We start from the raw sequence: 13,619 nt of genomic DNA, 5'->3' as shown, positions 1-13,619 counted from the left end.
TTATTCCTGAGCATTCTGTCAGTCCTTCGACAGGAATCACAGGGCTACGGCTCTGTTGTAACACTGATGATGTAAATTTTGCCTTTTTTGTAATATAATAGCTTAGTCTGATTCAGAAAGAAAAAAAAAAAAAAAAAAACACATAAATATAGTTACCATTTTACTTGATTAATAAATATAATAATCTCTAGATTTATAACATAAATATAATTAACATTTTACATAAATAATAAACATGACTAACATAAAAGTATTAAAATAAATATTCATAAATAGCATTCATAAGATTATTATTTCAGACATTAATAATATTCAGAGCATTAAAAAAATATTATGTTAATAATATTGATAATATGTATTAATACATTTAATAATTATTTATCTAATAATATTATCATAATTAAATAATATTATCAAATATAATATTAGTCCATGTTCCTATTCCTTGGTCCAGTGCTGTGGGCTAGTTAAATATAGCGGTTGGTCTAGTCTAGTTGCCTAGTCCGATATAGTCGCTTTCGAGTCAAACATAGCCGTTGGAAGATCTTCGCTCCCTATTTAACATGCCGCCATGATCTGGGTTTCAACTTGTCTTGAGGATGAACCACACTCTTGGTTCGAAACACATCGAGAAACGTATTATAATGTGATTTAAGCCGAAAAATCTTCTTATAAAACAAGATAGGTACTAAGAAACAACTTTGCATATTACACTTGTTTTGGGTTTGTTTTGAATAATTAGAAGAATAATTGTTATCTTCCTACCCTTTACAACTAACATGTTGAATTCATAGCTCTAAACTTTATATGTCATATCACATTAGATCTTCCAAAAAAAAGTTTAAACAATTTTTGTCAAACTCTAACAAATTAGTAACGGTAATAAATTCAAAACATGATTTATAATAAAAGTAATTTATTTGGAGTTTTTTCTAGGCATATTTTCCTCTTAAATTTGAATAGAATTTAGTAAGAATTTATTGGAATCACAAATTTGAATTGTAAACTCTTTACCATCCAAATACTTAAAAAAAATTAAAATACTAAATCCATATGAATAATCAAAAATATATTTTAAACAACCAAACATTATGATTTAAACAAAATAAAAACTATTTCCCCATATTCCAACCCAAAAAACAAACTAAACTTAATGGTTAGAAAATAGGCCATCTGCACTGCCACAAGTGCATTCTTTATTTGTACATGGTATTGTTAAGAATAATCCTATAAAATCACAAACGATAGACAGACGGTTTATAGAGATGCGGTAGTGGCAGAACTGTTATGTCGACATCATCCGTCCCATGTACCCGAAGCTGCAAACATAAATTTTACAAATAACCACAAATCAAATTCAATCCAGGGGTGAAATGGAGTTGTCTATAATGCGACTTTTTGAGATTCCGGTGACGGAATCCGGCTGAAGAAATTGAGATGAAATCATGATTTGTTGCAGTTAAAATGGTTTTTTAACTGCATATTCGGATTCAGCACCCTGAAAAACCCCTGGGACGGTTTCATTGTGCAAAAATTAGCTATCAAACTTGGATTCCAATAAATTACTACCGGATTTTCACCGGAAAAAATCGCCGGAAAAGCTTTCAAAAAGTCGCGTTAAAGACTACTCCGGGGTGAAATTACCAAAACGAAAACGAATAGGGAACGAATAAAATAAATATCATGGAATTATTAATGAACACTGTAGAACGTTACCTGTGCGGGAGAGTGCCCAATTGGCGGTGTCCTGCACGACGTTCCAGAAGAAGTAGCCCAAAAGCCCTTCCTGTTTAGCAAACACCACCTTCCTGGCAACAGACTGCTGATTATCGTAGCCAATCCAGTCGAGTCCTGCGTAACAGTAAGCCGAAACGGTGGTGTTATCGAACACCTCCGTCGCTACATTCTGTCCAATGAAGTCCCTAATAGCAGAGTATGTAACGGAGCCATCGTCTATCCCTGCACGGGTAGCTGTGGCGCCGATTCCCACCTCCCCCGCGTTTTGAAGTTTCCACGAGTGGCCATAGAGGGGCATTCCCATGACCACTTTGCTGGAAGGCAGGCCAGCGACCAGCCATGATTGGATTCCAAAGCTGGTGCTGATATTAGAATTAGGGTCGTAGAGGGCCGCGTGTGCTGCAGTCCGATTCGGCTCCCAAGGACCGTGGAAATCGTAGGCCATTATGTTAAGCCAGGGGGTCGTTGCCCGTGGCCCGTGGCTTGAGCCTCTGCTTGTACGGCAGCAGGGGGTCGTTGCCCGTGGCTTGAGCCTCTGCTTGTACGGCAGATCTCCACTCAGACAATAGATGCCCCAAGTTGTCCATTTCCGTCACAGTCTGCGGATACTCCCAGTCGAGGTCGAGGCCATGGAAGGAATAGTTCCTGGCGAGAGCTATGGACGAATCTATGAACGCTTTTCGTAGTGAGGCGTCGGCCGCCATTTTGGCTAACTTGGTACGGATGGTGTCATCTCCTCCCCCTCCTATGGAAAGCAGAGTCTTCACCGACGGATAGTTGGTGTGCAGTTGGGGCGTGAATTGTTGGATGCTCTGCTCATTCTCCACACTCACGCCCACCTCGAACGTCTGGTCGTGGAGATCCACGAAGGCGTAGTAGAGATGAGTGTAGAGGGATGCGTTGATTTGTGAAGGAGGGAAGGAGGAGTAGCTGTCAGCAGGCCAGTACCCGCCCTTTAACGCGGAGGTACTCATGACGCAGAGGAAAGTAAAGACAATTCCAATTATCTTAATTAGCAGACGATCCAATGCAGCCATGATTTGAATCCAACTGGAAATTGATACATGCAATGAGCAGACTGTGCAAGTTCTGAGGCAGGCTATCATTATATATATAGAAAGAAGTGGTATTCTTTTTAGGCATTTTTATCTAAATTTAGAGAATATAGGAAATTAATTGATTAAATAATAAATTAATCAATCTTACTGCTCTTAGTCAAATTCCAATATATTTGAACTTTCCTCGTCATGAACATAAGATATTTTATTGAAGACAAGAGCAGTTACTAAGTGAAAGGCGGGACTACCGTGTGGAAAGCATGGCCGGCATTCAAAGGAGACAGTTACGGTTCCAGAAGCCATGACCCAGGTTTTCAGTCCATCATGAGTACGAATAGAATGACGTGTGTTCTTATAGGAAAGTATATATGAGTGGAATAATTCAACAAAAGGATCTTGTTCTAACATATTGATTACTTCATTGTCAAAGTAGCATACGTGTAACAATTAAGTTCATTGAAACGTAGACTGTAGCATTTTGAGATAAATTCATAATAAACATAGTAACATTTACGATAATATAATATGGTATATTATAAATGGTTAAAATTATAAAAATTAATTAAATTATAATTTTATTTAAAATAACAATAATTATTATTAATGATAAAAATAATTATTATATAAGTTAAATATTTATATATTTAAATATATATATAATAAAAAAAAATTAATCGTAGAGATTCATCTCTATTTTATTACCTAGATTTTTTATCTATAAACATGTTATTTTACAATATTATGACCAATATTTTGATTTGACCATATCTCATTTCATATCACATTTTTTTTAAAATAGTAAATTTAATTAAAAGGGAATAAAATATAACTTTGGAAATAAATTTGAGTTATTGATTTGCTTATACTACTAAGAATATTTTAAAATATTTTACAGAGGTTAAACCCCTATCATCCACCTAAAATTGTGGAAGTTTTATTCCAAAATAGACATGCCTATTCGCATAATTAGTTGATTGAATTTTCTTAAAACAAGTTTTGGGTTGAGGTTAACTTTGCTAAAAGGGGGTTAATCATTGTGGTCCCAGCTCTTGCGTTGAGGGTTTAGGAAATCCTTGCTTAAAACTACTAAATTGAAGAGTTTATGGATATTTATTATTTAGGTTTTTGTGGGTGAGATTACTAATTAATGGAAGATATTTTAGAAATCCTTGCTTAAAACTACTAAATTGAAGAGTTCGTTTATGGATATTTATTATTTAGGTTTTTGTGGGTGAGATTACTAATTAATGGAAGATATTTCAGAACCACCATCCTGGTCCATCTTCAAGACATGAGTAATTTAAGATGAAGACTAGATTAAGAAATAAATAGCATGAGCAAAGTATTATGGTTGGCAAGAATTGTACCATTCAAAACCCTTATAATAATTGAATTTAAATAAGCCATCTTTTAAAAATGTGAGAAAAAGAAGAAGGTAAAAGTGAAATAATAAGTATATAATTATAGATATAAATGTATTGGTGAATAATAAGATTTTTTTATTTTGCTATATATATAATCTATGTCACTAAAATATATAAACCTAAACTAAAGGTAACATAAATTAAACTAAAAGGCAAACACATGAAGTTGAAAGATCAAAATTGCCCCTAATTTTTAAAATTTGAACTTAGTAGCCTTCAATGTCCTTAGCTTTCCCTTTATGAGATGTTTAACCTCAAACACTATGTCTTCTACATAGAAAATTCCTCCTTTGTAAAAAAAAAGTTTGGTTATTGTCCTTGATGTCAAGGGATTTGTAAATATTTTTAAGGTAGGATTTATAATTCCTCATTGCCTCCAAAATTTCTTAGGATCCAACTTAGATAGATGCAAAATATTCTCTTTCTTCATTTTATATAGCACCTATTTTTCTTTTTCTTTTTTCCTTTTTTCTGTAAATTAAGTAGCGGTTATATTACTTGAAAAATAAAATTCATACATCATATTTTATGCCTAGTCTTCCGTTAGGGAAACCACACCAATAACATAAAAATAGAGCTGCTTTTGTCTATATAAATTGTCTAAATTCAATAAAAAAACTAAAAAAGTTAGTGTAGCCTAAAACAATTTAACAGTTTGCAAAACCAAACAAGAGTTGGCAATGCCTATGATCACAACTAGGCTACTATCATATTTAGTCGAAAAAAAGAGTAAGAACAACTACTTTGATGGACAATCTATGTAGATGGTGTTAGGTAAATTACACTACTCATTAAAGGTGGACAACTTAAGGTCTTCTAGCTTCATAGCTAAAATTGAAAATTTGTCAATCAACTTCCTTGTGTGTCACTACATTTCATCAATGCACAAGAGGATTTCCTTTTGGGTTTTTGAACATTCTACTAGAAATTTTCCCAATATGTTTTTCAATTACCAATAAATGTCCATAGTCTACAAGTACCTTTTCTTTTTTTGGTCATAGTATTCTCATTTATTTTCCCTTTGAATATGAGGAGAGTTACACCACACATAAATGATAACAGACCTTTCCATGTAATGCTAGGCTTGTGAGCTGAAGGGAGTAAATTGATTCCTTCTTCCTTGCGACTTCTAGAATGGATAAAATGAAACATGGTTCCCAAAGGACCAACTGATAACATTAAAAAGGAGAAGGGAGAAAAGCTTAAGCACAAAGCACCAAAAGAAGTTTTACACGAGGATCTAAGGAGAGAGGCGAGGAATCGAGAATTGAAGAAGGACGAAACTAGAATGCTCCCACCTAGAAAACAAAAGATGGGACTCAAAGAAGACCTATAGACGCAATAAATTAAAAATCCTTTTTTGAGCAAAATATGAAGGAAATAATGAGCCAAACATAGTAGTTGATTGAAAGTTCAAAAGAAGGCTTGAATGAATAGCTTATGCCCAGAAAAATCAAATGGAAAACCTAGAAAGAGAGGCAGAAGAAAGAAAACTAGAGGTCGAAATAGAAGTAAGAAAAAGAAAAACACCTAGTGATAGATTGCAATGTTAACCTGAACCTAAAAGCATATTCTTAGGCTCTAGGTATATCACTTGATTCACAAGGTTATGCTAACCACTCATGGGTCTTCTTTTGTTTCCTAAGAGAAGGAAATTGAAATGGTCCCTTTCTTATAGTCCTATTTCTTTGTTTTTATAGTAGAAGAATGAAGATACTCCTTCCTACGTGTGTTTTCAACCCAAGAAAATAAACTAGCAAGGAATGAAATGAAATTCTAGATAAAAAGAATATTTGTATCTTAGACAAGTAATCACAACATATACAAATGACCTTGATCGACCAAAAACTAGGGGGTTTCTTACTGAGTTTATCTAGGAATTTCTATGTCCTTGCATTTGAGCTCATGTCTTTGCTATGATGTCAATGTAAACAAGCACCCCAGCTGTAGAATAATGACTCTTGGATTAGCCAAACACCATATTAAGCCATAGAGACACTACTATAATCCCAAGGAAATATTCCTCGTGAACATGGAAAGGTTTTGAATGCCTATGCCAAAGTGGTTGAGGGCATAGACCACCATCATCTTAGCCCACCACATCCCATTAAAACTCCACTATCATCCAGGATTTTCACCCATGGTGGGGAACACCTATTTTTCTTTTAATTAAGGTTTGTACCTATTTATCTTGTCATATTTTGCAGACATGTTACAAGCGTCCCTAATGGATTTTCTAGAAATATTAGAGGGTTAATTAATCTATTTTTATTTTCACACATCACCTTAATAGTGTTTGTAATGAAATTATGATAGAGGTGTTTAATATTGTCTTAATTTGATAGAAAATTTAATTCATTATTTAAATCTTTTGAAAAATTATTAATATTTTATTTGATGAAGATTGTGTGCTTTTGGTTATTATAATTCTTTTCAATTGGACTTTTGTACATGAAACAATTTAGAGTTAGGATTAAAGGTCTATAATGAAAGTCAAGCTCATGGTCATTTAGGATGTCAAGATTTACTATTTGGTTGTATACAAGTATTATTAGATATCACATACCTTCTTACACCACCATGCAAAGCCTATGAATACAAGTAATTTGGTTGGATTTCAACCACTTCGTTAAACCATTGCAAATTATTAAATCTTTAGAACTACATATCTTAATGAGCTTGTTATAAACAATTTTTCAAGCAAAACCTTCCTTGTATATATGCTAGATAAAATAATGTATGCATCCAATCATAAGGGGTTTGGGTTAAAATAATTGTTTAAAATAAAAACTTGATTAGTTATTATTTTAACATTAAAGTCACTTCGCAAGGACACTATTTTTCTTTCTCAAAGTGTAAATATCATGCTGTAAACCATTATAAAGAATTTTTCTTTCTCAAAGTGTAAATATCATGCCGTGAACCATTATAAAGAATTTTTTTAATGTATATATTGTTTTTTATAAAAGAAGTAAAATTAATAGATATGAAAGAACATATTGGACATCCTTGCTTGTTACATATTACTCTCTTGACAAATTGCACATTCTTGAAAGTGACAATGACATATGTATTGATGGCAAGAAGGCACATCATGTTAGGTGTGCCACCACCCAATGTCCCCCAATTCACGCGTTCTCAGAGTCTTTTCGTCCCAGTCGTGCCTCTCTTTGACTGTGTGCCCGTTTTCTCCACCCCCTTCACCATCACTAACTCTCGGTGATGTTGATGCCATCCAACCGCGAAATGATATTTAGGTGGAATTATCTAAACCACTTTCATTACTCTCCTTTACCATTGCAGCAATTAATTTTAAACTATAAAAATCATTATTTCATTACTCGCCTTTATCGGAGGGTGACTAATTTTAAACTGTAAAAAGTTTCTGGAGAGGTTAAATGCTTTTATATCTGTGAGAATTGTAAGTGTAATTCCGGAAGGCGCCGTTTAAGGAGGTCATAATTTCGTTTGAATGGTAAGCTAAAATTTAGCGCTTTTTTTTGGAAGAGTGTTTGACTCATTTCAAAAAAAATTCTGGGATATTTAAAATCTTAAAATTTGACTTCTAATTTAGATTTCCAAAAATTTATATCATATTTTCTCAAATTTTCCACAATTTCTAACCAAAATTATGTTCTAATTAGACTACGGCATTTTAAAATTTTAATATTTACTTGTGAAGTGTAATACTGTAATTTTATTATTATATTATAAAGAATTTTAAAAACTGTTTATTCATCAGGTTTTCTAGAAATATAATATACATATATATAGAGTTAGTGTTAAGGAAATTTTGTTTTGATCTGTTCCTCTTTCCCAGGAGAATTGGATTAGGAATATTACCCAATAATATTGATTTTGATTTGTAATAAGGTTTTAAAAGTAAATAATTTTTAATATAAAACAAAAATAACATGTACATGCTAAATGTATAGTTATATATCAGTTATTGTATAAAACATTAAAATTTAGAAAATATTATAATAGTAAAATATATATTATTATTATTTTTTTTTTTATTAACAAAAATATGATTTCAACTCAGTCAAGGTTAGGGTTTGATTTTGGAGAATATTTCAAACCTTGATTTTGTAAGAGGATATTTTTTAGATTTAGACTCTCTCACTTCGGTTTACTCTTATTCAACTAAGAAGTTCCCTTGGGGAGGGGTGAACAAGCAGTGTGTTTCGGTCTCAAAATTCTGCAACTGAAACATGGGGGATAACCACCTAGTCCAGACCTTAAGACAACTCCTTTTTCATTTAAAGTGGTGGCTCCGATTGGGGATAATGGGACCAGTTTCTCAATGTGGGTTTTAAGGGCGGTTCATGAGTATTCTGTAATAGAATAATGATAATCTAAGTGACTTATTCTATGATGTAATTTCTCTAACTTAACTTATTCTAATATAAACCTGGGTCTTTTTGTATGGTATGCAATCTACAAAGATATCTGTTTAACATGTGATAATAAAGATTGAACACAATTAAATGGAGATAATAACATAAAAGATCATTCCTTTGACTAAATTAGTCAAAGAAATTTATAAAATATATCACATTTTTAATGAGTTATATATGAAAGTCAAAACTTCAATTATGGCATCATACAAAAGTGCAATTAATGCTTCACAGAAATAATAAATCTCACATATAATTCATGAAAATAAAGTTTTGCCACTAATTAAATGTAGACAGAATTATGCATACACAATAATAGTACCAGATGTATGAAGTCTTGCTCATTTGACAAATGACATAGACCAACTTCTTCCTTCAAATCAAATTGTCTCCCAAGAATACAAAAGTGCATCAACAAAGGAAAGTAGTCTGATATCTAAAAGAAAAGATCATGTTCCATCATTTCACCAAAGCATTCACAAACTTACAATAGTGCATTCTTTGCAAATGTTTTTGATAAAATTCTGGACCCTTCTCTAAATGCATGAGAAGGGTATAAATACTATTCTAGCTAAGTGTGCAAAAATAGATTATACAAAATTTGAGGAGGTTTCAAACAACCTTCCTCCTACATAGGTAACTAACTCCAAAAATAAACAGAGATCAACTAAACAAAACTAAGAGGATGACTTGCTGTCTGCCAGCTTGTCCTTTAAATCGCAAATATCGATCATCAGTTGAATTTGAGGAGGTGGCCCGAAATGAGATTTGAGTTGTCCTGTAAAGATTGCATCGGCAAGAGGTGGCAGCATCCTTTGAGTCGCATGAAGGGAACAGTTGAGGGTCATAATCTGGCTATGTGGCTTGACCAGATACTGCCAATACGACTCCCAGTCGGTCGTAGTCAGTTTTGTAATTGCATCTCTTTGATTCCCTGCTTTTTCTTGCCAGCCTTTACTCAGAGCAGTTAAGTCAGGCATTTCTTTTGTATTACCCTCCTTCATGAGATTGGTAGCGAACAGGGTATGATTTACTGCCTTAATGATGTTCTTCGATACTCCAACTGCCCTCGCGACTGCCAGCTCAGCCTGTTTGATCCTAGCATCCCAATCAGTGAAGAGGATGTCTTTGTGAGTTTCCTCAATCTCGGGTAGATTGACCTTCTTTCCCTCTTCTGATTCCTGCCATTCAATGAAATCAGAGATTTTGGTGTTTAAATCATTAAACTCTGTTCTCTGGTCAATGGCTTTGTCTGTGAGCTGGTCGCTAGTAATCAGGTAAGGAGCGATGTGTGACAGCTTCTGGTAGAAATACTCTTGCTGCTTGACTAGAAGAGAATTTAGTTCTTGAGCTCTTCAATGAATTCCTCAGTAGTGGGAACATTCTTGTACCTGTCCATAGATTGATTTAATTCTTGGAGCTGCATGTTTTTGGCCGATAAGTCGACTTCATGGCTTATTTTTAAGACTCCATGTCCTACTGCAATTGTGCGAGTTGCTCAGCTGCCTGCTTGTTTGTGCTTGGTTTTTCTCTCTCAAGCTTTTGTTCGACCTGCACGATTCTTTCCTCCTTTTCCTTTAGCAGAGTAGACACCTCAGTAGTCTTATCCATAGTGGCTAATGCGTATGCTCTTGTGAACTATGACACTCTAGTCAAGTTCTTGGCTGGAATGAAATACATGTCCTTCCAAACAACGTCCATTGGCTCATCACCAAGTGAGAATTCAGGTGCATCTACCCTTCTCCTTTTCCTTTGCTTTCGGACTACAACCTTGTGGAGAGGGCTATAGAATACATCAAGTGGAGGTGTCTTCGTCACTTTCAGAACAATTTCTGATGTGGGCAGAGCATGGATAATTTCAGCATGCTAGGATGTTGTTGTTTCTTGATCCACAGGTGTAGATTGTTCATCGATAAACTTGGGCTCTGTATCTTGATGAATTTTCAGAGGAGTTTTGAATTCCTTTGTTTCTTGAGTATTTGGAGCTTTGGGAGTGTCTTGTAATTTCTGATTGAATTGATCCCACTCCTCCTCAAAACTATTGCCTTGGGCCTTTGAACTTGTCTCTGTGGTTGGGGTGTCCATTACTTGTTTTTCGCTTGGCTTCCTGCTGGACTCAGTCGTGTTGTCTGTATCCTGGATTTTCCCTATGTCTGGTGTATTCTCAGTGTTTACCTGAGAGTCCTTTTGAGAGCTAGGGGTTGTGCTATCGACAGTGTTACTTGGGGTAGGCTTATCTTCAGGCTTTAATAGATGCATTGGAATGACCCAGAGCCTCTCATTCCTGAATTCCTGAAATCTTTGAAAATCTTCAGGTTTCAGGTTTGCCTTTGCCCATTCAAGTGCTTGCTCGAAAGAAATCGTTGACTATAACAAACCCTCAAAGTAATTATCTCCATGATTGTACGCCTTGAGCTTTAGTCCTGTAGTGACATTGTATGCCACTTTGTTTGGGTCGAATTGCCTTGTAGGCAATGTATGAAGCCTGAGGGCTTCCATTTGTGCTGATTCCTTAGTAGCATGAACAAAATTAGCTAAAGTAAAAGAGCCGCATTTGATAGGGAAAGTAGGCCATAATGACTTCTTGCCATCTTTAAGAACTTTAGTCAGGCCCTTTCCTACAGTCTAGTAGGCAATCTCCCTTGCTAATAGCTTATCAGAAACATATAAAGGAAGGACATGTGGATCAGTAGTGCTACCAAAAACCCTAATGTAGGTGAACCATTCCTCAATGAAATACTTGCCTACAGCAAGCAGGTCTGTTGCAGCTTCTTGGGAAAACCTAGGGGCTTTCTTATTGAAAATCATTTGGTGTAAGGGCAACACGATAGAATGAAATATCTTATAGAAGTGAGGTATGTAATGTGATTCCCATATTTGTTTATGACTGAGATGGATTGGGTAAGGATCTTGTATGGTCCATTTCCAACCCATGGTTGGAAATGTCATGCAAAAATAGATAACATCCATAATATAAGCACAGAAATAGAAGGGAGGGAGGTTATCTGAAGAGGAGGCTTTCTTTTGTCGATATTCAGTAATGGAGGTGGCTAAGTTGTCAGATAGGATAGAAGGCCAATTCATGATATAGGAATTAACACAAGCATCGATCAAGGGAATCCATTCTATTGAAAAATTAGTGTTATTTGGCAGTCCATATAGTCTACATAACATTTTTGCTGCATAATTGTAGGGGTTTTCCAAAGAGGCTATTGCATACATACCCAATTTGTCATACTTGAATTTGTTGTCTAACATTCTCCAAGTCTAAATTAACTTGAAGGGGTCTGGATTATTCTTTGCGAAGTTAGCCACAAATGTGTTGTCGTAGATTTCCTGCGAGTCAAGTATGTGATACATTGCCTTCAATTCTTCTACCCTGAACGATCCTATGAGCTCCATCCTTTAATTCGTGAACTACCTATCTTAAATGATAAGGTTTTTGACCACCCATATGATCATGTCTGTGTAGGGGAGGATTTTGGCTCTTGCTCCTATCCTATGAAGGAAAGAACATGAGGCATCCTTGCATTGAGGTCCTGAAGGCTTTGTTGACCCAGTTGTTGCTCTCGTAACAGTAATTTTAGGACGCTCGTCCTCCAGTCTATTGTAAATTACTTCCCAAGCTGTTGCACCTCCAGCTGCATCATAGACTGTATCAGCAAAGATAGGAGCCATCTTTGTATCCTCTATTTCAACAACGGTCTTCTTAGTTTGCTTTTGCATCACCTTTCTTAAGGACATGTCTTTTGTCGCTTGCCTGAAACAGATAAGATATATCAGCGCAGACGATATCAAGTAATTAAGACTAAAATCCTCTGTGAAATGACTTTGGATCGTGAGAAATTTTTTTATGAGATATTCAATTATAACTACCCATAACCTGGAAAATGATTATCCTTCCTCAGGCCGCTAAATATTTAATAACCTGCCAACTCATTTGTTCTTATTATTTAAAACACAATTATTTCACACGCTTTACCTTCTTAATCACAGATCGTGGTCTTTAAAGGGGTACTGTATAACACTTATCAGATATATTGAGTGAAATGTGATTGCGAAAATCACAATATCGCATTTTGCAAAATCGTTAACGTTTGTCCTAAGGCATGTTCAAGTTTTTTTTGCGAATTTCGAAATGCAATTGCGTAATGACAAGATGAGGTTATCGTAGCGGGAGATTTTTTCGCATATCGCAATTCGTAAAGGTTTTATAAAATAGTGATGTGGAAAAGCACGATATGTGATTTGCGATATAGGTTTCCTCCTTAGCTCTTTTTTCAAGGTTTTGCTATTTTTTTCTTTAGAGTTAGGAATTATTATCCTAGGCTTAAAAAATTAAAAAGGGTCCCCATTAATAACTCAAATGCTAACTATTGTTAGTTAAAAATGGGGGGGTTGTTTCGTAGTACAACACAGTGATTGGTGAAAAATAGTCCATTTGGAGGCTCTGGTGCTAATAATGGTTTTGGAGCACAATGACAATCTCATTTCAAGAGTAGATGTCTATCCCAAGCAACAACAAATCTAAAATATGAGGTTTGGACCAATAAATTGGAAGGCTACATTCAGTATATGAAATATCACATCCTTATATGCAAATTTATTGGTATATGGCCTTCTGAGAAGAATTTGGTGAAATGGATTTACACCAAATGGCAACCGAAAGGACAAATTGATCTAGAATTGGGGCAGGGGGATGCTTATTTATAGTTATCTTCTCCAATTTAGAAGATAGGGTCAAGTGTTCAAGAACAACCCTCATTTTTTGAAAATGCAAGTATTTTCATCAGATTTTGGGAGGAAAAATATAATCTAGAAAAGGACTCAATGTCTATTGATGTCGATATGGGTGGGTATGTTCTCTTTACCCAAAGAGTTTTGGAATCTAGAGATACTTGAAGGAATTGGAAATTCGATAGCCACATTTGTTAATATCTCAAAAGTTTGTTTGAAGATTTCTGTGGTGGGTATGTTGAGTATGTTTAGTGCTCAGCATT

At 34.8% G+C, this 13,619-nt stretch overlaps 1 protein-coding gene and 1 pseudogene across 1 annotated transcript; both read right to left on the bottom strand.

The window, feature by feature from the left end:
* Positions 1–1,162: 1,162 nt before the first annotated feature.
* LOC149141469 (class V chitinase-like) lies at positions 1,163–2,178 on the bottom strand. The gene is made up of 2 exons (XM_089450099.1): positions 1,717–2,178; positions 1,163–1,319 (listed from the first exon to the last, which is right to left on the bottom strand). Exons 1-2 carry the CDS (start codon positions 2,039–2,041, stop codon positions 1,297–1,299), a joined length of 348 nt encoding a protein of 115 aa, XP_089306225.1. The 5' UTR covers positions 2,042–2,178; the 3' UTR covers positions 1,163–1,296.
* An 8-nt stretch (positions 2,179–2,186) lies between these two features.
* LOC149141468 (class V chitinase pseudogene) lies at positions 2,187–2,774 on the bottom strand (annotated as a pseudogene).
* Positions 2,775–13,619: the final 10,845 nt, after the last annotated feature.

The sequence above is a fragment of the Pinus tabuliformis genome, chromosome X, assembly GCF_031772625.1.
Source record: "Pinus tabuliformis cultivar Carrire ecotype Pingquan chromosome X, CPIR1, whole genome shotgun sequence".
NCBI lineage: Eukaryota > Viridiplantae > Streptophyta > Pinopsida > Pinales > Pinaceae > Pinus > Pinus tabuliformis.
The sequence above is the reverse complement of the archived record's forward strand: the minus strand, read 5'-3'. Positions and strand labels throughout refer to the sequence as shown.